At 37.3% G+C, this 22955-nt stretch overlaps 1 protein-coding gene across 2 annotated transcripts; it reads right to left on the reverse strand.

Moving 5' to 3' along the window:
* Positions 1-9248: 9248 nt before the first annotated feature.
* LOC145031230 (F-box protein At2g02240-like) lies at positions 9249-12937 on the reverse strand. Of its 2 annotated transcripts, XM_078979742.1 has the most exons (5): positions 11916-12927; positions 11146-11264; positions 10662-11068; positions 9949-10067; positions 9249-9841 (listed from the first exon to the last, which is right to left on the reverse strand). In XM_078979742.1, exons 3-5 carry the CDS (start codon positions 10746-10748, stop codon positions 9445-9447), a joined length of 603 nt encoding a protein of 200 aa, XP_078835868.1. In that variant the 5' UTR covers positions 10749-11068; positions 11146-11264; positions 11916-12927; the 3' UTR covers positions 9249-9444. The 2 variants fall into 2 exon arrangements, with proteins under 2 accessions (XP_078835868.1, XP_078835867.1); XM_078979741.1 differs by lacking the exons at positions 9249-9841; positions 9949-10067 and having other exon boundaries at positions 10796-11068; positions 11916-12937.
* Between the last annotated feature and the right edge of the window lie 10018 nt (positions 12938-22955).

The following is a 22955-nucleotide window of genomic DNA, read 5'->3' on the forward strand; positions in this document are numbered from 1 at the left end:
AGCATTATATGTAAGTTTAATTTCTATTTCTTAGTTCCTTTCATTTTAAATTTTTAGTAAAACCAATGCACTTTCATTTTTTAGGATAAGGTTCCATCGCATTTTTATTTTTTTGTCCCGTTTAAAGGAAATCGAAATAGGTCGCTAACAATTAAAAATAAACAAAGGTACAATGCTATTTCAAGATATGGTGTAAGTGAAAATTATGTTGGAATTGACCTAAGTAGTTTTTATTTATTGTATAATATTTAACATAAATCAAAGCACATTGTTATAATTGGAATTGAAAAAATATTGTCAGAGTTTTGCAAATATGTTAGTTGTAACATAGAAGCAATTGTTCATAAAAGTAAGTTTATAAAAGAAATTTTCCATTTCAGACAGGATTGACCTAAAAATGAAAATCACAGAAAATAAGAAAAGAATTGTAATGATGAAATTACATAAAAGTAAGTTTATAATTTTCCATTTCAGACAGGATTGACCTAAAAAAACCGGTTAAAAGATTTGATTTGCTTACATGGACAATTTTTAATGATGTGGCAATAGAAATGTCCATATAAAAGTGTTAACGTGTCAAAAATGTGTCCATCAGTATATGCTTATGTAGACATTTCCCTTACCACATCAAATGTGACCTCATTAAAATTTGTCCATGTAAGCCAATTAAACATGACAACCAATTTTGGTAGGTGAATAATGGCTGAAATGAAGAAAAAAAAAATCATAATGGTGTTTTAGCAAAAATATTGATAAAAGTAATGACTTTTATGTAATTTGCCCTTTTTAAAAGCCTAGAAAAGAAGAAAAAAAATTGCTCAAGCCGTTAATGGAAAACATCCTTGTGGAGTAATCCTAAGAACCCACACCTACAGATACTTATTATTATTATTATTATTATTATTATTATTATTATTATTATTATTAGTTATACAACAATGTTCCATTTTTACCAATTTATGCGAAAATGTTCGACCTTTTTATAATTTATACGACAGGTGAGGAGGTTAACAGTGGAGAGAGCATTATTCTTCCAGTCAATTTGAGATGTGCTTTTTTTTCTCAATTGGGGTTTTATTCTTCAGGTCGGCGCTAAAAGCTCTTTTTTCCCTTTTGGCCTTGGAATTTTGTTGCAAGGTTTTGTTACATGGGCTATTTAGTATTGAGATTGAATAGTGTTTGAGACAAAAACAATAAAAGGATATATTGATTAGTGGGTGGGATCCCTCCAGGGGTATCAGGTTCCGAGCCAGTAGATGAGAGGCTACGCGAGTTCATCGCGTCAGAGATCACCAAAGGTATCCTTGAGTCGACCCCCATCATCTTCGAGTCGATCAAGGAAGGGATCATCGAGCTGATGGAGGATCGCCTCAGGGCGTTCAGGAGTGACATGGCATCTGGCCAGTCGGGACCTCGCACGCTGTCCTTTAAGGACTTCAGGGGCAACGGTGCGCCGGACTTCCACGGGGTGAAGGACCCCATTGTTGTCAGGCGGTGGATTGCAGACATCGAGTCTGCATAGGTAACTAGCTTCTACCCTGAGGGGTCGAAGGTGAGGTATGCAGCAGGGTGTTTACGAGACCGAGCTCGAGATTGGTGGGAGTCAGTGGGTGATTCTTTGGGAGCCTCAGCTATCGAGGCTATGACCTGGTCGGACTTTGTGACCAGGTTCAGGGCAGAGTTTGCGCCGGCTATCGAGCTTCAGCAACTGGCCAGGGAGTTTTTAGATATGAGGCAGACGACTGAGATTGTGGCGGAGATCACCACCAAGTTCCAGGAGAGGGCACTGTTGGTGCCCTAATATGCGGGTGATGAGGACATGAGGAGGACCCACTATCATGAAATGCTTCGGACCGATATCCGGGAGCACGTTAGTTTTTCGGCTTGCCCCACCCGGGACTCCATGACTGGAAGGGCGAGGGAAAGGGAGATAGATTTGGAGCATATCCGGAAACGAAAGTCAGAAGAGGGTCAGGCAGGAGGGGCTTCGGGGAAGAAGCCCAAGGGATCAGATGGTAGGCCGAAAGGCCAGTCAGGACCGAGCTGCTGCAGGAAATGCGGCAAGCCGCACGAGGGGGCGTGCAGGATGGGATCATCAGGCTGCTACAAGTGCGGCAAGACTGGGCACTATAGCAGGGATTGCACTGCTCCGGTAGCAGTTATTCAGACATCGGAAGTGTTGTGTTTTCACTGCAACTAGAGGGGCCACAAAAACGCCAACTATCCCCAGTTGACAGCTTCAGCGCCGGTGAAGGCGCCAGCTCCAGCGACCCTGCGGATCACAGATGGCCGGCAAGGCAAGGCAGATGCCCCAGTGGTGAGGAGCCTAGCATTCCAGCTGACCACCAAGGAGGCACGCTCAGTACCCGATGTGGTGACGGGTATGATTCTTTTCCCTCTCGTTTATTTATATGATGTTATGATATTGATATGTGCCCGGTATATGTATATGTGTTAGGATCGTTCCATGTGAACGGTATCCCAGTTCAGGTGTTGTTCGACTCGGGTGCATCCCGATTGTTTGTGTCCCTTGCGCTTAGCAAGAAGTTTCCTGAGTCTTCGGGCATGCTGGATTGCCCTTTGGAAGTAGAGATTGCTGATGATCGATCGGTTCGAGCATCGATGGTATTTCGGGACTGCATGTTGCGTTTGTCCGAGGAGCGCTACTTGGTGGATTTGGTTTCCATTCCGTTGCGTAGGAACAAGGTGATCATAGGTATGGACTGGTTGAGCCCTAATGGGGGGGGGGGGTGATAGATTGTGTGCAGAAACTAGTGTGAGTCAGGACCCCAGGTGGGGGAGAGTTAGTGATCCATGGCGAGAGGCCACAACGCGGACCCGTTGTATGTTCAACAGCGAGGGCTAGACGTTACCTTCAGCAGGGATGCGCAGGATATGTCGCGTACGTGATGGATACCCGGGAGGCAGGTAATGCGACCGTGAGCGAGGTTCCAGTAGTGCGAGATTTCACAGATGTTTTCCCAGAGGAGCTTCCAGGGATACCTCTGGAGCGACAGGTGGAGTTCAGGATTGACCTCGTTCCTGGTGCGGCACCGATAGCCAAGGCACCATATCGGCTGGCTCCTCATGAGATGCAGGAGTTTTCTACGCAGCTGCAGGAGCTGCTAGACAAGGGATTCATTAGACCGAGCAGTTCACCCTGGGGAGCCCCGATTCTGTTTGTGAAGAAGGACGGGTCGCACCGGATGTGTATAGATTATCGGGAGTTGAATAAGGTAATGGTGAAGAACCGTTACCCACTCCCAAGGATTGATGATCTCTTTGATCAGCTTCAGGGAGCATCTTGGTTCTCCAAGATTGATTTGCGTTCGAGTTATCATCAGATGAGGGTCAGGGAGGAGGATACGCAGAAGACCGCGTTTCGTACGCGCTATGGCCACTATGAGTTCGTGGTTATGCCATTTGGGCTCACCAATGATCCTGCCGCGTTCATGGACCTCATGAACCACGTATGCAGACCGATGTTGGATCGGTCTGTGATAGTCTTTATCGATGACATCTTGGTTTATTCCAAGATGTAGGAGGAGCATGAGGAGCATCTGAGAGAGGTTTTGGAGACCTTGAGGAGGGAGAGCTTATATGCCAAGTTCTCCAAGTGTGAGTTTTGGTTGCGCGAGGTGCAATTTCTCGGTCACCTTGTCAACCAGAACGAGATTCCGGTCGATCCGGCCAAGGTCGAGGTCGTGATGATATGGGAGGTTCCGAAGTCTCCATCTGAGATTCGGAGTTTCCTAGGATTGGCAGGCTATTATCGGAGGTTCATTCAGGATTTCTCCAAGATAGTTGTACCCCTGACATAGTTGACGAAGAAATTTGTGGTCTTTCGGTGGGGACCCGAGCAGCAGGCAGCATTTGAGACACTGAGACAGAGATTGTGCGAGGCGCCGATCTTAGCCCTGCCAGAGGGCATAGAGGATTTTGTGGTTTATTGTGACGCGTCTATTTCAGGGTTAGGCACAGTATTGATGCAGAGGGGGCATGTCATTGCCTACGCTTCGAGGCAGCTCAAGCCTCACGAGGCGAACTACCTGACGCATGATTTGGAGTTGGAGGCGGTGGTTTTCGCCCTCAAGATTTGGCGGCATTACCTCTACGAGGTTTGGTGTACCATTTACACAAACCACAAGAGTTTGAGGTACCTCATGGATCAGCCGAATCTGAACATGAGGCAGTGTCAGTGGTTGGACGTGGTGAAGGATTATGATTGTGAGATCCTTTACCACCCGGGAAAGGCCAACGTGGTGGTCGATGCGCTTAGCCGCAAGGCGGCACCGATCAGGGATATTTGCATGAGGATGACTGTGGTGACTCCCCTGTTGGAGCAGATTCGGGAGGCTCAACAGGAGGTTATCAAGGAGGAACATCGGAAGAGCGAGTGTGTGGCGGGTCAGGTTTTCTCATTCGATTATGATAGTCGAGGACTATTGACACTACACCGCAGGGTGTGGGTGCCGTATCACGGAGGCGTGTGCCATATCTTGATAGAGGAGGCGTACAAGTCCCGATTCTCTATTCATCCCGGGGTGACAAAGATGTATAGGGATCTTTGTCTAGATTATTGGTGGCCCTGCATGAAGCGGGATGTGGCATGGTACGTCGAGCGGTGCTTGACCTGTAGGAAGGTCAAGGCCGAACATCAGAGACCGCATGGGAAGATGCAACCGTTGGACATTCCGTTGTGGAAATGGGAAGACATCACGATGGATTTTATCATAAAGCTTCCCAGGACTGCGCACGGAGTAGATTCGATTTGGGTCATCGTGGATCGATTGACCAAGAGCTCCCATTTTATTCCGATCCAGGAGAGCATCTCGGCCGAGAAGTTGGCCGATATCTACATCAGGGAGATAGTAGCGCGGCACGGGGTGCCGGTGTCAGTGATATCAGACCGAGATGTGCGATTCACTTCTAGATTTTGGAAGAAGTTTCATGACGAGTTGGGCACTCGTTTGCATTTTAGCACCGCCTTTCACCCGCAGACGGATGGTCAGAGCGAGCGGACCATCCAGACTTTGGAGGATATGTTGCGGGCATGTGTGTTAGATTTCGGTGGTAGCTGGGATACCTATCTTCCCTTGGCTGAGTTCTCATACAAGAACAGCTACCACACGAGTATTGACCATCCCCCATTCGAGATGTTGTACGGACGGAGGTGCAGAACCCCAATATGCTGGGGTGAAGTTGGCCAGAGGGTCATGGGGAGCACCGAGGTGGTGCTCGAGACGACCGAGAGGATCCAGCAGGTTCGGAGCAGGCTTCAGACTGCTCAGAGTCGGAAGAAAAGTTACACCGACAAGCGTCGATCCGACTTGGAGTTCCAAGTCGGGGATATGGTTCTCCTGAAGGTGTCGCCTTGGAAAGGCGTCATTCGATTCAGGAAGCGGGGAAAATTGGGCCCGAGATCTATCGGACTGTTCAGGGTTGTAGCCCAGGTGGGCAAGGTGGCGTATAGATTGGATCTGCCGGTCGAGCTCAGCCAGATCCACAGCACTTTCCATGTCTCTCAGCTGCGGAAGTGCTTAGTGGATGATTCAGCAGTAGTGCCGTTGGAGGATATTCAGATTGACGACAGCCTGAATTACATTTAGCGCCCAGTCGCAATCCTCGACAGGAGGTCGAAGGATTTGAGAAAAAAAGAGTGGAGTTAGTGAAGGTGCAATGGCAGCACCGCAAGGGTTCGGAGTGGACTTGGGAGCCGGTGGATGAAATGATGGAGCATTACCCCGAGCTGTTCCAGGATCGAGCAGCAGACTTCGATGACGAAGTCTAAAATAATTGGGGGAGATTTGTAGCACCTGGTTCCAGGTATGTAAATCTTAATTGAGTATTTTTCCTTTTTAAGCCTTGGACTCGGCGAGTGATAGGTTCGACTCGCCGAGTAGGGACGGGACCCGGGACACGTTTAAGTTGGTGACTCGGCGAGTCCATATCCTGGACTCGGCGAGTCACCGCTGTTGGATGAAACCCTAAGTTTCAGGGGTTTGCACCCTATTTAATCCCCCTTTCCGCCCCCAAGACAGCCCCCATTCACCCTAAGAGCCATATACCTTGTTCTAAGCCTTGTTTTGTGGATTTGAAGCCATTTGGTGTGTCCTCTTGGAGATTGGAGTGAGTAGGGAAGGAGATCAAGAAGAAGAAGAGGAGGTCAAGCACTTGTGAGCAATTTCAGAGTGATATCTAACGTATGGCTCGTTTTCCCCCTTGTCTCCATGCTTATGGCCCAATTAAAGTCCTTCATGACTCATTTCCATGCTTGTATGTGCATCATATTTCGAAATAAGTTGATTGGTCTCTAGATCCAAGCATAATTGAGCTCCATGAGCTCAAATCCACTACCTTTATGAGCCCATATTGCATATAAACCTTAGATATACTCTTTTGGTGCATTTTGAACCCTAAAAACCCCATAGATGGATATTTACACGTAAAGTTGGAAACTTTACGTGTTATTCATGCTCTAGGAGCCCAGATCTACGAATGGCATGGACTGGATTCGAGCAAAATCGCATTTTTAGCTCTTGCATGGAGCGGACTCGGCGAGTCGCTCATCTGACTCGGCGAGTCTAGTCGCGAGTCTCCGGGTTTGTCCCCTTTTTGTTATGTCGAGTTGTGTGGTGAGTCTAGGAGGGACTCGGCGAGTTGGAAGCCAAAACTCACCCATAGTGGAACTCAGTGAGTCGATGCCCAGACTCGGCGAGTTCAAGGCAATCTCCTTAGATCAAGATCAGACTCGACGAGTTGTTCATACGACTCGGCGAGTCACAATATAACTTGTTCATCGGATGAAGATGAACTCGACGAGTTGTTCATAGAACTCGGCGAGTAGGATGAAGGACTTGAACATTAGTTTGGAAAGAGAACTCGTCGAGTCGACGCCTAACTCGACGAGTAGAAACAGAATTCAGGACAGTCGTTTGGACATGGACTCGGCGAGTTGGCGAGCCAACTCGGCGAGTCGGGTCAACTGGAAGTTGACTCTGACTTTGACTTAGGGCATGATCAGGGGTAAAATGGTCATTTTACCTAAGGGTCAGTTAGCAGTTTTTGATTAAGTGTTTGGTGGGAATACAGCCGGAGAATTTTCGGAACAGCAGCATCAACAGTCAGACTATTCACACGAAGATCAGCAGCTACTCCGAGGTGAGTTGCCTTCCAGTAGCGGTGGGTCTAAGGCCACAATGCTGGCCCACCAGTAGGAGTTGTATGTTAGATGATTGTCTTTGTGATATCATATAGGTTTGCTACTACCTGATATGTTATATGTTGGCATGATATGTTGTATGGGATAGTAGTAGAGTTCGGTTGCTAGGACCGAAGGGTGGTTAGACACCCCAGATATGTTTGATATTACGTTTGTGAAATGATATATGTGATGGTAGTAGTAGGGGGTGAAATAGTCCCCGAGGTTCAGTTGTTAGGACCGAAGGGCAGTCAGCACCCCAGAATAGCTCGACATGGGTAGGTCAGCACCCCAGAATGACTTGACACGGGTAGTCAGCACCCCAGAATGGTCGTACCGGGTAGTCAGGCACCCCAGAATAACCTGGCAGTATGTATGATATGTATTGTATGGTATATGGTACGATGGGGGAACTCACTTAGCTTTGTGCTTACAGTTTACAGTTTTGGTTTCAGGTACCTCTTCATCGAAGGGGAAGGAGCTGACTCGGTAGCGGCACATCATGCACACACATTGGTTTCCGCATTTACTAGATTTCGTTGGGATTTATACTCTGATGTTTCGATTGGTTGTATGACTTGACTTTTGAACATGGTCTATGTTGTGATGTAGTTTAGTCAAACAATGTTTTTATTTATTAACATGTTCTAAAGTAATGTTTTAAAAACGTAATTTTTGGACGTGAAAATTGGGTCGTTACACTATCATAAGTATGAAAAATACTTGTACATTTTAGTCTTTGGGTCTTAAGATTACAAAACATTTTATAAGGAAAATATTGGATTTTTCTTGTACAAACACTAAATTTACAAATAACAGATTTGAACTCTTCATACAACAGCTTATGAAGTCACCAAGTTAATTGTTGACACTCTTTCAAAAATTACTTGTATTCTTAGGTAGTCAATAAAAACAGGTGATTACCAGGTTTTGAGTATGGAACGCTTCAACATTTATCAAAACATTTTGTCATTATATTGTAATCAATTTTGAAACATGTAACTCGTGAAATCATGTAACTTTCTTGATTATTTTTATAATGGTTGTATTTGCTTTGAGCACTATTATACTCGTTGTTGTGATACTATAAATGAAGTCCTCCACCCCCGGACATTTCCGCAATCCTTGGTTTGGGGTGTGACAAATGGGAATAAAAGAAAGGGCTTGTTTGGCTAGGGTGTTTTGAAACGATTGTGTGTAGTGGTGGTATATGTATGTACACGGATCGACATGTGAGTAATGGAGTAGTAGTGTTGGCCATCCTCTCCACTGTTAATCGCAAAGACAGTAAGGGAGGGGATAACGAACCCTAGAAGGCCATTACATTGAGCAGTCACAAACATTTAGAGAGTGAAAGGTAGTGAAGTGGTGCATTGGTGGCTACTGTTTTAGCGATCTGATGGGCGGGGAGGGGGGGGGGGGGGGTTGTGGTGGCCCAATGGGAGCAGAGGCAAGAGGGGACGAACCTGGTTCAAAAAACCAGAAGGGCGATTAAGGTTTCCCATGGAGAGAGAGAGAGAGAGAGAGAGAGAGAGAGAGAGAGAGAGAGAGAGAAACAAAAGCGTTGTAAGAAATAATGATTTTGGAGTAGGATTTTTAGTTTTCTTCCGAATCAAATTTTGAACTAATCTGGATTTTTATTTTTGAGACTAGAATGTCGCCCAAACTTCTTTTGAACGAACGAAGCTTTAGTGAGTAGTATCTAATGTCTAATTACTTGTATATGGGTACACTTTATTGTGATTGAATATGAGCATTTCACAAAGATCACAAACAGAATAATCCTCACCATCTAATGCAGATTCGACGATCCGGATCACGTTTTCTTTTTTTTTTTTTTTAAAGATAATAGGCTTTATTTGTTGTACCTTTGGCTTTACAATTTTTAATTAAGACATTAATTATGAATGGTTTATAATGTGGTATATATGTGTGTCTATATATATATATATATATATATATATATATATATATATATATATATATATATATATATATATATATATATATATATATATATATATATATATATAATATTTGTACTGTATTTGAAACGTAAAAACTAAAAAGATAAAATATTTGTTGTTCTTACAATCATCAAATCTCAATCCAAAATTTGAGAATGGACCGGTAAAGAAGAATAAAGAAGGTTGTTGGCTGCGTTTTAGACATTAACTCTTTTAATTTTCAGGAATCGAGATTGGAGGGACAGGAGGACATAAGGTAAGGTCGGCCCTGTGTACTTATTTAGGCCGCAGCTCGATACCCTCCACGATAAGACCCTTCTTCCAGTGTCCCAACTTGATCTCCTCATACGCCATCTCAACCTTCCCGTTATCTCCTTCATTGTAATCAAATTCTCCCAGTTTGATCTCCATCCACCCATCCTTCCTCTTATGAGGAAACACATAGTTTTCTTGCACATGATGTGGCCTTTGAAGATAAACATTTTCAGTTTCCATTTTTGACCCACCAAAACTTAACCTTGTTTTTGCTGGCACGGAAAGTCCTATGGAATCCTCAGTAGTTCGAAAGACAAGATACGCATCATATGTACTGTTTTGGGACAACATCCCAGCTACTATTCTTCCGTGGATTGAAAGCCAACAAACTTGTTTAAGTATGCACACTTCCGGGAACCTGCACAATTAAATGTCATTGAATATATATGATTCCCAACTAAAGGCACTATTACATGTTATGTTATGTCAGAGTGACTTTGTCACCATAAAGAGAGAAATAGAGACCTTGATTCTGGTATATGTGTCCATTCCCAGTATTGAGTGTCATGTTGCCATGTAATTGATAGCTCCTTTGCTCCTAACATATAACACTTCTTCCCACTCTCCTTATCTAACTGGAAGCTCTATTTTTGGAATTATGAGTCCAAATATTAGTAGAAGTTGTTTAATAAAAAATTTATATCTTAAAACTCTACTTTCTCAGGTAGCAAGGTATGATTGAATTTGAACAAAACATTGTCTAATTTGTATGACTACCCTTCATATACTTGACCCAACTCCAATAACATTATCTAGAGTTCATGAGTTAACTTTGTGGAATATTTTATACAATTGGTGTTGGATTAATCGGTTGATCTAAATAATGAAATTTAGTTGTAGGGGTATTTTAGAAAACATTTTTTTTAGGTGTTTTATTTGTGTCTAAGGACTATTTTAGATTTTATATAAACTGGTTATTAACCTTTCTTTGTACTTAATTTAGAATCAGGTTTCAGTAATAAAGTATTGTTTACCAAGTAATCTCAATCTCAAAGTTTCTCTGGGTTTTATTTATCCCACTGTATCTTTTTCTTCCTGTTTCGATTTTATTCTTGGACACCAAGGTAAGATTAGTTTGATATTCAACAATTGGCACACAGATCGAAGAGGATATGTAGACATAATTAGCAATTAACGATGATAAAGCAAATAGTGTATCATAAGGATGAGCGATTTACCAAATTGCCAGGGTGGAGGAGGATATGTGAGTTTGACAATAAGAGGTACAGTCGCTTTTTAGAGCCCAAACTCAACGGAAAAAACATCCTCCGGCTAATGATTTCACGGTAATCCTGTGGCAGAAACTCCTGCCAAACGGCGTTGGATTCTGCTGCTGAATTGAATCCTTTGGAGAGGGAGGCAGCTCTACACGCATCCCTAGGTGAAGTTAATGATAGTGTGTATATGAGTTTTACAAATGATGAATGTTGAGTAGTTTTAGGTCACAGAAAGTCCCTCGGAATTGGTACTAGTTCGAAAGACAAGATACGCATTATATGTACTATTTGGTGACAGCATTACAGATGCTATTTTGCCATGGATGGAAAGCCAGTATAGCTCTTTAAGTATACAGACCTCTGGAAACCTACACAAATGGAAACGTAATATATGTTCAGTTACATTATACTCCAATATATATAGAGGCGATGGGACCAAAGATACCTTGATTCAGGTGCGTGTTCCCATTCCCATAACTGGGGATCATCTTTCCATCGAATTGATAGCTCCTTTGCTCCCAACATATAGCACTTTTTACCACTCTCTATATCTAGCTGGAAGCTCTGTTAATGGGATCAATTACATCGGAGAAAAAAAAATCATTCTCGTCATGTTGCAAGGCAAGTTTTTATCAGTGAGTTGAGTTTAGTAAAATCTTCACTTGTAGAAACGTTGTTAATTGAACAATCAGGCAAACAGATCAATGAGGTTACATAGACAAGTTTAACAAGGACATAAAGTTAGTGATATGTCTGCATGCATATGTTGGTGAAGTTAGTGATAGTATCTCGAGATAACTGTTTCTTCATTCATTGTGTATGTGTGTTTTACAACAAAAAATAGCGAGGTATATATAACCTCCGTTAATAATATAACCTTCGTTCGCTTAGACTTGGTATCTATTTTTTTGTTATGTTGCTTTTTGTGCAATTTTGATATTAAATTCTAAATGCACATTAGATGTGATTAAGGAGTTGCAAAAAATAAATAAATAGATAAATAAATTGAATTTTTTGCATCTATATATGAAAAAGTTCAATAGAGAGTGTATTCTTATAAAAAAAAAAATAATAATAATAATAAATAAATAAATAATACTAGAAGCAAATATAATAAAAAAAATATATGGAATAATTTATCATATGCATTATAGTTTTCATTCTTGCTATGAAAATATGTTTCCTTCAAAATAAGTATAAGAAAAGAGTACTTACTTGAATATTCAATGCTTCCGCTATAGTCTTGATGATCCTATCCACCGTAGGGCGTTTCCTTACATCCAAGTTAATGCAGTCATGTGCAATTTCATTAAATTTTTCAAAGGAACTCATATCAATTTGAGCTCTGATAGTGGGATCTATTAACTTTTGAAGTCCGTCAATGAGTCCATGATCATCATAGTAGCTTCGGACGAGGTCGATCAGATATAGTTCCTTAGTATCTTCAAAACGCGTTGCATGATAAGCCATCATCCCACTAGATATCTCGAACATTACCACTCCAAATGAGTATATGTCGGACTCCTTAGAGAGCATATGTCTTTCGTTGTATATCGGATCCAGGTAAAAAGGTGTACCAGCAATCTTTAATTGTCCGGACATGTGTGTCTCCTTGATTTCTTGGAGATAATAATGACAAACCAAAATCACATATTTTGGCTTCCAGATTATCATCTAACAATATATTTGCACTCTTGAAATCTCGATGAATTATTCTGTTGTGCTCCTCAACACCCGAGTGAAGGTACTTGACTCCTCTTGCTGCCCCCAAACATATCTTAAGGCGTTGTTCCCATGTTAGAATACGTCTTTTCTCTGGGTCACCGAGGTGTCGATCAAGGCTACTGTTACTAGCATACTTGAAAACTATAATTTTTTCGTTTGCATCGTCACAGTAGCCAACGAATTGGATGATGTTTGGATGGTTAAAACTTGAAACCAAGTTGACTTCTTTAGTGAACTCGATGCTTCCTTGATAACTATTACGATCAAGGCGTTTGATTGCTACTAAGTGGTTTTTCCAGCGTTCAGAGAGTTGTCCTCTGTACACGCTACCAAATCCACCATCTCCGACCCAATTGTGTGAACTGAAGTTTTGTGTGGCCCGCATGATCTCCTTAAGTGGAATTCGACATTCTTCTAGGTTTACCTGTGATGAAGACATTGGTTTTTGTATTGGTGAGATAGATTATGTGTGGTGATGGTGGTAACAGCTTTTGCTGTGAATATATATAGAACCCGAGTTTGCTTTAGAAGCGTGTTATTTATATAACCGTTGACTAGCATCAACTGCTTTAAAAGTTAAATGTTGTATCTTGTATATTTTAGATTATTAAAAATTTAAAATCATGTAATATGTGTAAGGGTCAAAATAAAAGAGAAAATGAAAACTCGAAGTCAGTATAATAAAAAAAGAATTTGGACTTTCCTCAACCGAACATCAATCTGGACTTGGTAATATTGCACCCTTTGTATTTATTGTATTCCGAACCATGCATGCGATAAATGCATCCGAGTTATAACTTTTAAACAGAGAAACAAACGTGTGGGTCAACTATGAAAGCGTCAAATGAAAATAGGAACATTTATTATGGCTGCTTTTTGCTCAAGGGTTGTGTAATTTGATGATTCAAACAGAGACCAAGTCCAAGCGAATTTTATTCGAGTGATTCCTTTTTTGAGTGTAAAGTATAAACAACAGTATAGAAGATTTGGAAGAAACTAGTCGAACAATCACGATTACAGCGGTGTATGTGCTTCATAAGGGTTAGACAATGACGTCATCCGAGTGCAGAGAAACCCTCTTAAAATACTCTATTTTATTTTTAAGATGTTAACTTAAGTTTTAATGTAATATGGTAAAGGTTTTAGATAAAGTAGCTAATTGTTAGAGTTGGAAGATTGATTGAGAAACACAAGTGTTGTAATCAGAAGTGGTGGGTTGGGACTCGCTTTTGTTAATTGTGAAAGTCATGGATCTCTTATGTCCACGGGTTAATCGGATCCGACCTGATACTATACAAACAAAAGGTGAATTTCTATTCTTTTAGATTCTTAACCTAGATTGTTAACAAAATAGTGGTGTTTTGAAACAAAAAAGTTACCAAATAAGTGTATTAAATATTTATTAAAAGAGTATATTAGTCAAAATATTTATAAAAACAGTGTTTTTTTTAATCTTCAGCTATTGTTTAATTTTTACTGTTTTTTTAATAGAATTTGTTAACTTTTTTTACTCTTTGCTATTAACTGTTGTAAAAAAAGGTATAGTATCACAAGAAATTGAATGAATGTCAATAAATGTCCTTAGTTGTTAATAGAATTCATTTATAAACAAGAATGCTAGATATCTTAAATTAAAACCAAGATCAAGCATACAATGTTTATATGTACACAAATACATTAATGACTTCTTTCAAAAATAAAAAGGAAAAAATAAATATTTCTATTGCTTAAGTCGATTAGTTTTAATATCTCTACATTTACATTGGTTTAGAGGGACATTTTCTTGATTATTGATCATTTTGCCTACAAATTCTATAAAGGTGCCAATTTTTCTCTTCTTTGATATAAATTTCTTTTTGTAGTCTTGTTGAGCGAGAACGATCTTTTTTATTCAGTAAAAGCTCTAAATTTGATAGCACTTCGTAGATGACAATTATAAACAATACTCTTCATGAGGAAGTAGAGAAAAGTCGGATGCCCGGATCGAACAATACTCTAAAATCTAAAATTGAATAGTATTTATGAATATATTGCTAACTATTTAATGATAGTGTTTGTCATGTACATTCAAAACATGATAACATTGATATTTAAATACATTTCACCTACCGTATGTACAAGTTTAGCAAATGCGTCTACCTACCCTTCTCATTTCCGGGTCTGAATTTTTTGCATTAGTTTTGTTGGCGTGTGTTCGTTCACATAGTAGAAGAGGTAGATGTATTGCTTCTTGATTGAAAGCCTTATATCTGAACAATGCAAAATGCTAAAAAAAATATTCTTCTCGGCTTTTTGTGCAAATATTAAATCTATGTAAAACAACTAGTAAAGTAGCTCATTCGTCCCAAGAGTTAGATTTTATTTATTTATTTATTTATTTTTGATGCTTGGTGGGCTAGGGGATGTTGCAGTGGACTATATTGATGAATTAAAGGAAGGCTTTATAAGTACTTTAAACCTACATCTGAATCTGAATTAGAAAGAATGAAGAAGTAAGGAGATGAGACAACTCTTTCTTGAACTAAGTTATCATATCACATTTAAGTGAAAGGTAAAATGCTTTAGGAAAAAAAATCTATAATTACAATTTACAATGGTTCAGTAGAAAGAAATAGAAATAGGATCTTATAGGTTAATACACAAACATATAAAGGTACATTTTTATTTTCAACCAAGTAAACATGAAAATGGAATAGAATGGTCCATTCCATTGGTCATTGAATTCCATCTTACTAAAAAGGAGAAGCCATCTAAAAAAATAAAAATTTTGCACCTCATGCCTAGCCGGCTTCCAAAGATGCAACATATGGATTCACTTTTGGCTGCATGAACCCTTCGTAAAGTAGCTTATGCTGCAAATTGGGCTGCCATTGACGTTGTCTTCTCATCATTGATTTTTTTTTTTATAATGGAAATGATTAAAATTAAGAAATAAAAATATTCACGTCGTTAATTAGTACCGGAAAACATTTTACATCAATATATAACCGTTGTCAATGTTGCTTTAAAATTATTCCTATCGTAACACCATTTGACAAATCATAAGCCGGATCATGCGGAACATAATCTAATTTTTCATTATAGAATTCAATAATATATTAATGTTGCTTTAAACTTATTCCAATCGTAACAACATTTGACAAATCATAAGCCGGATCATGCGAAACATAATCTAATTTTTCATTATAGAATTCAACATTATATTAATGTAGCCATTGAACCACTAATTTCATTATAATTATAATAATATATTATTTTGGTACTTAAATTAAGAACACATGAAATATGTATGGTTTTTTGTAATTTATATATAAAAACAAGGAAATAGGAAAAAATTAATCGGTTAACATGAGTTTTTGTAACCGCTGGCTTCGGCCTATATGAAGTTGAGTGGGCCGTTATATTCTAAGGGGTCCATAATCATTTTTCCATTTTCTTTTTTGTTTGGCAATGAATGGAGTTTCATTAGTAGTATGTAAATATAATTTTACCCTATTATTGTCCTACTTCTTCAATATTCCCACTTTAGCCGTAATATTTTCTTTCATCTAGACCCTTTAGAAGAAATAACCCAATAATTATTATTTTTACTTTGTTTACGAAATCAAGATTGAAAAACAAAGCACCATAACTTAGTTTGCAAATACACTCATTACGAAATCAAGATTGAAAAACAAAGCACCATAACTTAGTTTGCAAATACACTCATTAAAGTACGATATATTGTATGGAAAATCTTCGAAAAAATCTCAATATTTTATCGTAATTTACGAAAAAAATCATAAACTAAAATTTGTTTACGAAAAAATGTTAATTATCAGTAAAAGTGACGATTTGACCCATTTTTTCCGTTTTACCAGTCTCATTACTTATCCGGTTTTATTAAAATCTCATTAATTTACAATAATTTATGAATAAATCCCGAATTATGGTAAATTGATGAGATTTTAATGAAATTATGGTAAAATAATAGGAATTTAATGAAACCGGGTAAATATTAAAACCGATAAACTGGAAAAAAAAATGGTAAAATCGTCATTTTTACCGGTAATTAGAATTTTTTTCGTAAACAAAGTTTAGTTTGAGATTTTTTCGTAAATTAGGGTAAAATATTGAGACTTTTTTAATGATTATTTATGAATTTACTTAAAAAACTATAAGGATATTTTTGAAAAATTATTCGAAAAACTGATTTATTGGTTATTATTTTACTTAAGAACCATAAGGGTGCTTTCAGAGAATGCTTAGTGAGATTGAATTTGTTTGTCAAAAGGCATAGATAAATGTTGGAAATTTTAATGAATAATAGATAAAATTTGATAAATGATGTTCGATTGAAACAAAAAAATGTGTCAAAATTGAAATAAAAAATTAAACTTATGTCAAAATTGAAAAAAAAATGAAAACTTAATATTTTTTGTGGAAAAAATCAATTTTTACACGTCGGCATATCATGTCAGCATGCCACATCATCAAAAACTTACACATCATCATCCCACGTCAGCATGTAACCTGGTTAACCGGTCAAGTGGTCAGAATTGTAACAAATTGAAAAACACAGTGTCAAAATTGACACAAAAAAACACGGTGTCAAAATCGAATTTCTATGTAAAAAGAGTATTTTTTGTACTATTTACCCAAACAAGAATGCTAGATATCTTAAATTAAAACCAAGATCAAACATACAATGTTTATATGTACACAAATACATTAATGACTTCTTTCAAAAATAAAAAGGGAAAAAGAAACATTTCTATTGCTTAAGTCGATTAGTTTTAATATCTCTACATTTACATTGGCTTAGAGGGACATTTTTCCCGATTATTGATCATTTTGCCTACAAATTCTATAAAGGTGGCAATTTTTCTCTTCTTTGATATACATTTCTTTTTGTTGTCTTGTTGAGCGAAAACGATCTTTTTTATTCAGTAAAAGCTCTAAATTTGATAGCACTTCGTAGATGACAATTATAAACAATACTCTTCATGAGGAAGTAGAGAAAAGTCGAATACCCAGGTCAAACAATACTCTAAAATCTAAAATTGAATAATATTTATGGATATATTTCTAACTATTCAATGATAGTGTTTGTCACGTACATTCAAAACATGATAACATTGATATTTAAATACATTTCACTTACCATATGTACAACTTTAGCAAATGCGTCTACCTACCCTTCTCATTTCCGGGTCTGAATTTTGTTGCATTAGTTTTGTTGGCGCATATTCGTTCACATAGTAGAAGAGGTAGATGTATTGCTTCTTGATTGAAAGCCTTATATCTGAACAATGCAAAATTCTAAAAAAAATATTCTTCTCAGCTTTTTGTGCTAATATTAAATCTATGTAAAACAACTAGTAAAGTAGCTCATTCGTCACAAGAGTTAGATTTTATTTATTCATTTATTTTTGATGTTTGGTGGGCTAGGAGATGTTGCAGTGGACTGTATTGATGAATTAAAGGAAGGCTTTATAAGTACTTTAAACCCACACCTGAATTAGAAAGAACAAAGAAGTAAGGAGATGAGACAACTCTTTCTTGAACTAAGTTATCATATCACATTTAAGTGAAAGGTAAAATGCTTTAGGAAAAAAATCTATAATTACAATTTACAATGGTTCAGTAGAAAGAAATAGAAATCGGATCTTATAGGTTAATACACAAACATATAAAAGTACATTTTTATTTTCAATCAAGTAAACATGAAAATGGAATAGAATGGTTCATTCCATTCCATTATTCATTGAATTCCATTTTACTAAAAAGGAGAAGCCATCTGAAAAAATAAAAATTTTGTACCTCATGCCTAGCCAGCTTCCAAAGATGCAACAATGGATTCACTTTCGGCTGCATGAACCGTTCGTAAAGTAGCTTATGTTGCAAATTGGGCTGCCATTGACGTTTTCTTCGCATCATTGATTTTTTTTTGGATAATGGAGCTGATTAAAATTAAGAAATAAAAATATTCACGTCATTAATTAGTACCGGAAAACATTTTACATCAATATATAACCGTTGTCAATGTTGCTTTAAAATTATTCCTATCGTAACAACATTTGACAAATCATAAGCCGAATCATGCGGAACATAGTTTATTTTTTCATTATAGAATTCAACATTATATTAATGTTGCTTTAAAATTATTCCAATTGTAACAACATTCGACACATATGATGGGTTTTAACCATAAGAACATCATATGTGCTCATATAAACCCTAATGCTTGGATCTAGGTTTCTCTATTGTACATGCAATTCATCCCAAGACTATAAACCCTAGATCTAGCATATGATAATCAATATAACATATAAATTAGGGTTTAGATCATACCTTGATTGTTATGTAGCAATAACAATCTCAAATCCTTCTTGTATTGACTTTAGAAAGCTTAGAGTCACAAATGTCACTCCTCTAATAGTTCACAAACACCAAGAGTAAGAGGATGAAGAAGAGAAGAGAAGAAGACACTCAAAAACGTGTAGAAACCCTAAGGATTCAGTTGCCCACGTTTTTGGTGCCCAAGGGGTCCTTAAATAGTGAGGCTATTAGGGTTATCTAATAAGGAAACCCTAATTTGGATGCTTAAGCCCTAAGCAACCCATGAACCCCTTACTTAAAGGCCTTTGGACGATTTCTAATGGGTTTCCCCATAGAATTCGTCCTCCCCCTTTAATATGGAGTCCATTACCTCAATATTCAACTATTATACAATTAACAGTTCAAGTCCCTTAAGTTTAATTAATATCTTTTAGCTACAAACTTAATTCTTGACTAATATTAATTAAACAATATGATTTCTCCTTTAATATATTATTCTCATAATATATTAATAAATCATATTTAATCCTTTCTCTCCATAATTCATCCTATCAAGTTGCTTTGGTGAAGGAAACCCAAAAGGACCATGCACCATCGGGTCAAGTACATACCAAAATAGTTATGGACTTAGACACTAATCCAACAGTCTCCCACTTGGATAAGTCTAATAACTATTTTGCGTATGAATTCAGATCCTGATCTGCATTCGTAGCTTTCTAAAGCCGTTGTCAACTCTGATCTTATCAAACACGCGTGACCTTTAGATAAGAGATCATATATTCCTCCATTCTAGATATCGTATAGACTCAGACATGGATCTAAATCATTCTCTCTGTCTATGTGTTGTTTCCCAAATTCTGATTTATGACGACTGACAACAGACTACAATTGAACACATCAATTTAGTCCCGGCTTGGCCAAGCGCTTAGGTGCCAATACTAAATCATCGGGGGGCCCACATATATTGTTTTCATCCTACTTTGGATAAAAGGAACGGATAAACTTTGACTCAATGATCACTTGCACTTACTCATCAAATCACACACAACAATATGTTTTATAACACCGAGTTACTGGTGCGTTTACATATTATCAATGTGCAACCGACTCACAAGATACAACTCACACATCTCAGTTTCAAGAATATAAGATATTATCGTCTCACCAATCACTCGTGATAAAAATCCATGAAGTGATCCAAGTGAGCGTGGGTTTAATCTAATGCTCAAATCATATTCATAAGCACCCATGAACGTTGTAGAAAACATTTGCTTATGTCTAATACTCTTTAGACAATCTACACACCAATTCAAGACAATCTTCTTTCATATCTTCTTCCAACATATGAATGATTGTGGCCCGTTTGAATAATTTGACTATTCTTAACCAATTAAATTATTTAGGAAGTCAAAAACATGCAAAGTGAAACACAAGAATAATACTAATCCCATATGGCCTCAAACATTTGAGTATAAATAAAACACCTTTAATTTATCACCATATCGATTACTCATTATTTGTCGTTTCGGGTAATCAACTTCTTACTTGAATTTTAACACTTGTCCCATGATCTTAGGATGCACACAATGTTTACCTATGGTTCTTACTTTGTGAAATAGATCAAATGAACACATTTCCAATCATACTCATTTCACAACTCCCAATCCATATCACAAGTGTAAGAATATCAAATTCTTGCCACCTATAGAATATGCTAGATTTTAACATTTTATGCAATGATCATTTTGTAATGTTATTGCACTAAGGTCACAATGACTTTTTCCAATAAATTACAAAGCTCTCTATGATTGTTACAATATAATTCCATAGACGTGATGTCTCTCACTCAAAGTACATTTCTTTGAACATCCTTTTGCATAAAATTTCTAATCTAGACATAGATTTTAAATATCTAACTCCCAATATGGAAACGTTTCCATATTTTCCATATGACAACTCATTCTTAATATAATCTTATCTATTCATAATAATATCGATATGCTCCATCCAATACTATACTTCCAACTACTCACAAGCGACCAATCATCGGTGAACTTTGGATTGTCCTTTGATAGTTGTTTAATCGTCTTAGTCAAAACTGATTCTTGTCCTTTTTCCCTCGAAATGTCCTGGACATTTGGAAAATTTAGAATGGTTAAATATTATAGTTTTTACAATCGATCCTATATCTGAAGCGTATGAGACACGATGCATAATGTCTTACAAAAAAGATTTGATACTTTATCAATCTTCTGCCATAATATTTTATGTGCTACGTTCTCATAATTCGAACATTATGAAGAGGAATGCCACAATCATAATCGAAATTTTGAGAATTCACTATTTAATCTTGACTAAATTTATTAACATTCCACAACCTAAGCCTTTAGATTTGAAATGAAGCATAATATTCTCTCCCTTAATTATAGCAAAACAACTATTCAACCCTTACAACTTTGCAAAGTATGACTCTTGTTTTCTATAATTAATATTGCTAACTTGCAATACTTGCCTTAATAATCATACAATCATAAATTTTATGCTCCCACTATCATGATGATTATTATAAACATAACACTTATGCTCTCACTAGCTTTGACATGTATTCAGAAACAACTTAACTTTCATAAAAACAATACCTATTGAAAATTTTAAGTTCATGTTTCTAATACCTAATGCTTTGATAATCTTTTATCAAGGTTATACAACTTTCCTTTAGATAGCTCATATGTGTTTCTAAACAATTAAGACTAATTGCCAAATCTCACAATTCGAATCATGGAAAGGGATACCGTACCATAATCGAATTCGAGAATCCAATTTTCACAATCACTATCTTCTCAAAATCTCTTTTCAGTGAAAGCATTTCCTCACAGTCATTTTTCATGAAGGAGGGAATCTTATAACACTTAGATTTAATGGTGTATGTGTGTGTTCCTATCCATGTGAATTTTTCAAAACCAAAGTTTGCGACAAATCCAAACTCATATGGACCGAACATTCTCAATCTTGATTTCTTGCCTTATGGTAACACGGCAACCCACCATGTCTTCCAAGTAGTTTAGCAGCTCACCATTTCCCATCAATGTACTTTTCATTGATTAAGGTCCTTGCCTTTTATGCATTCAAATGAGAACTCATAGGGATCACATGCATAATTAATTCAATTGAATGGCATAGAAACAAGATAATGTCAACACGATAGGTTGTAAACCTCAAGTCGTGTGCTCGTGATGATCGATAAGATTTATTTTGATTTGTTCTTGATACCTTTCAAGACCATTAAGACTCCCACTGACTCCTTGACATATAAGATTCTCTTTTCAATAAACATTTCTCGATAAATAAATGTTCAATAGTTTGTGTAGCTTTTATCAAGACAAAACACTTCACAAAATTGGTCCTAGCTGGTCTTTGTCTTCTCTAAGACATCACAACTTTCCACATTTGGTGAATGTTATAAACCTTCTTAAGACTTATCACTCAATGTCACAATCTTAGCTCTAAGACTTGTTTTGGAATGAAGTATGATTGACTTCTTGATTTAACCATTTCTTCAATTCTTGATTCTTCTTCTTAGACATACAATTGTCCTAAGACTTACTTAGAGGATCAATTGAGATATGGTTCTTAATCATTAAGACTTATCATAAAACATAATAAAAGGTACTCTCCCTTATTCTTAGAATAGAGAAACTTTTATCTTTCTGCCTACTTGATTCTTCTTATTCATTCTGTTATTAATTTAAACATTTACAATCAACTAAGAATTACACTTAATCTCATAAGTGTAATCATATTTACTTAACTTTAGTGAATCATGACGAATATCTTTATTACTCTTGTGGTGGACTTGATCACATAACCTTGTGTACTCGATCTCCTAGTCCTTTACTTGACACTTTGTCGACGAATTAATCTAGTTTCCAAATATGAAACTTCTCATTCATCATGCAATACTTGTTGTATGATTCCAAGTCTCTATCCAATTGAAACTTGGGCAATGAGAAACTTTCCCTATTTGGTAAATTCCCGTCATTAAGAATCACATTCATTTGTTGTAGAAATATGCAAACACCAATTTTTCATAACGATTTCATTGCAAATAAATAAATAAATAAATGAGTCAAACTAAAATTTATTTTATTTGTAAAAGCAGCGGAAAACATTTGTCCTTACAACGAAAAATCAACTGAAAAACTATGTAGT

This window comes from Lactuca saligna, chromosome 2 (assembly GCF_052625555.1).
Source record: "Lactuca saligna cultivar CGN05327 chromosome 2, ASM5262555v1, whole genome shotgun sequence".
Taxonomy (NCBI): domain Eukaryota; kingdom Viridiplantae; phylum Streptophyta; class Magnoliopsida; order Asterales; family Asteraceae; genus Lactuca; species Lactuca saligna.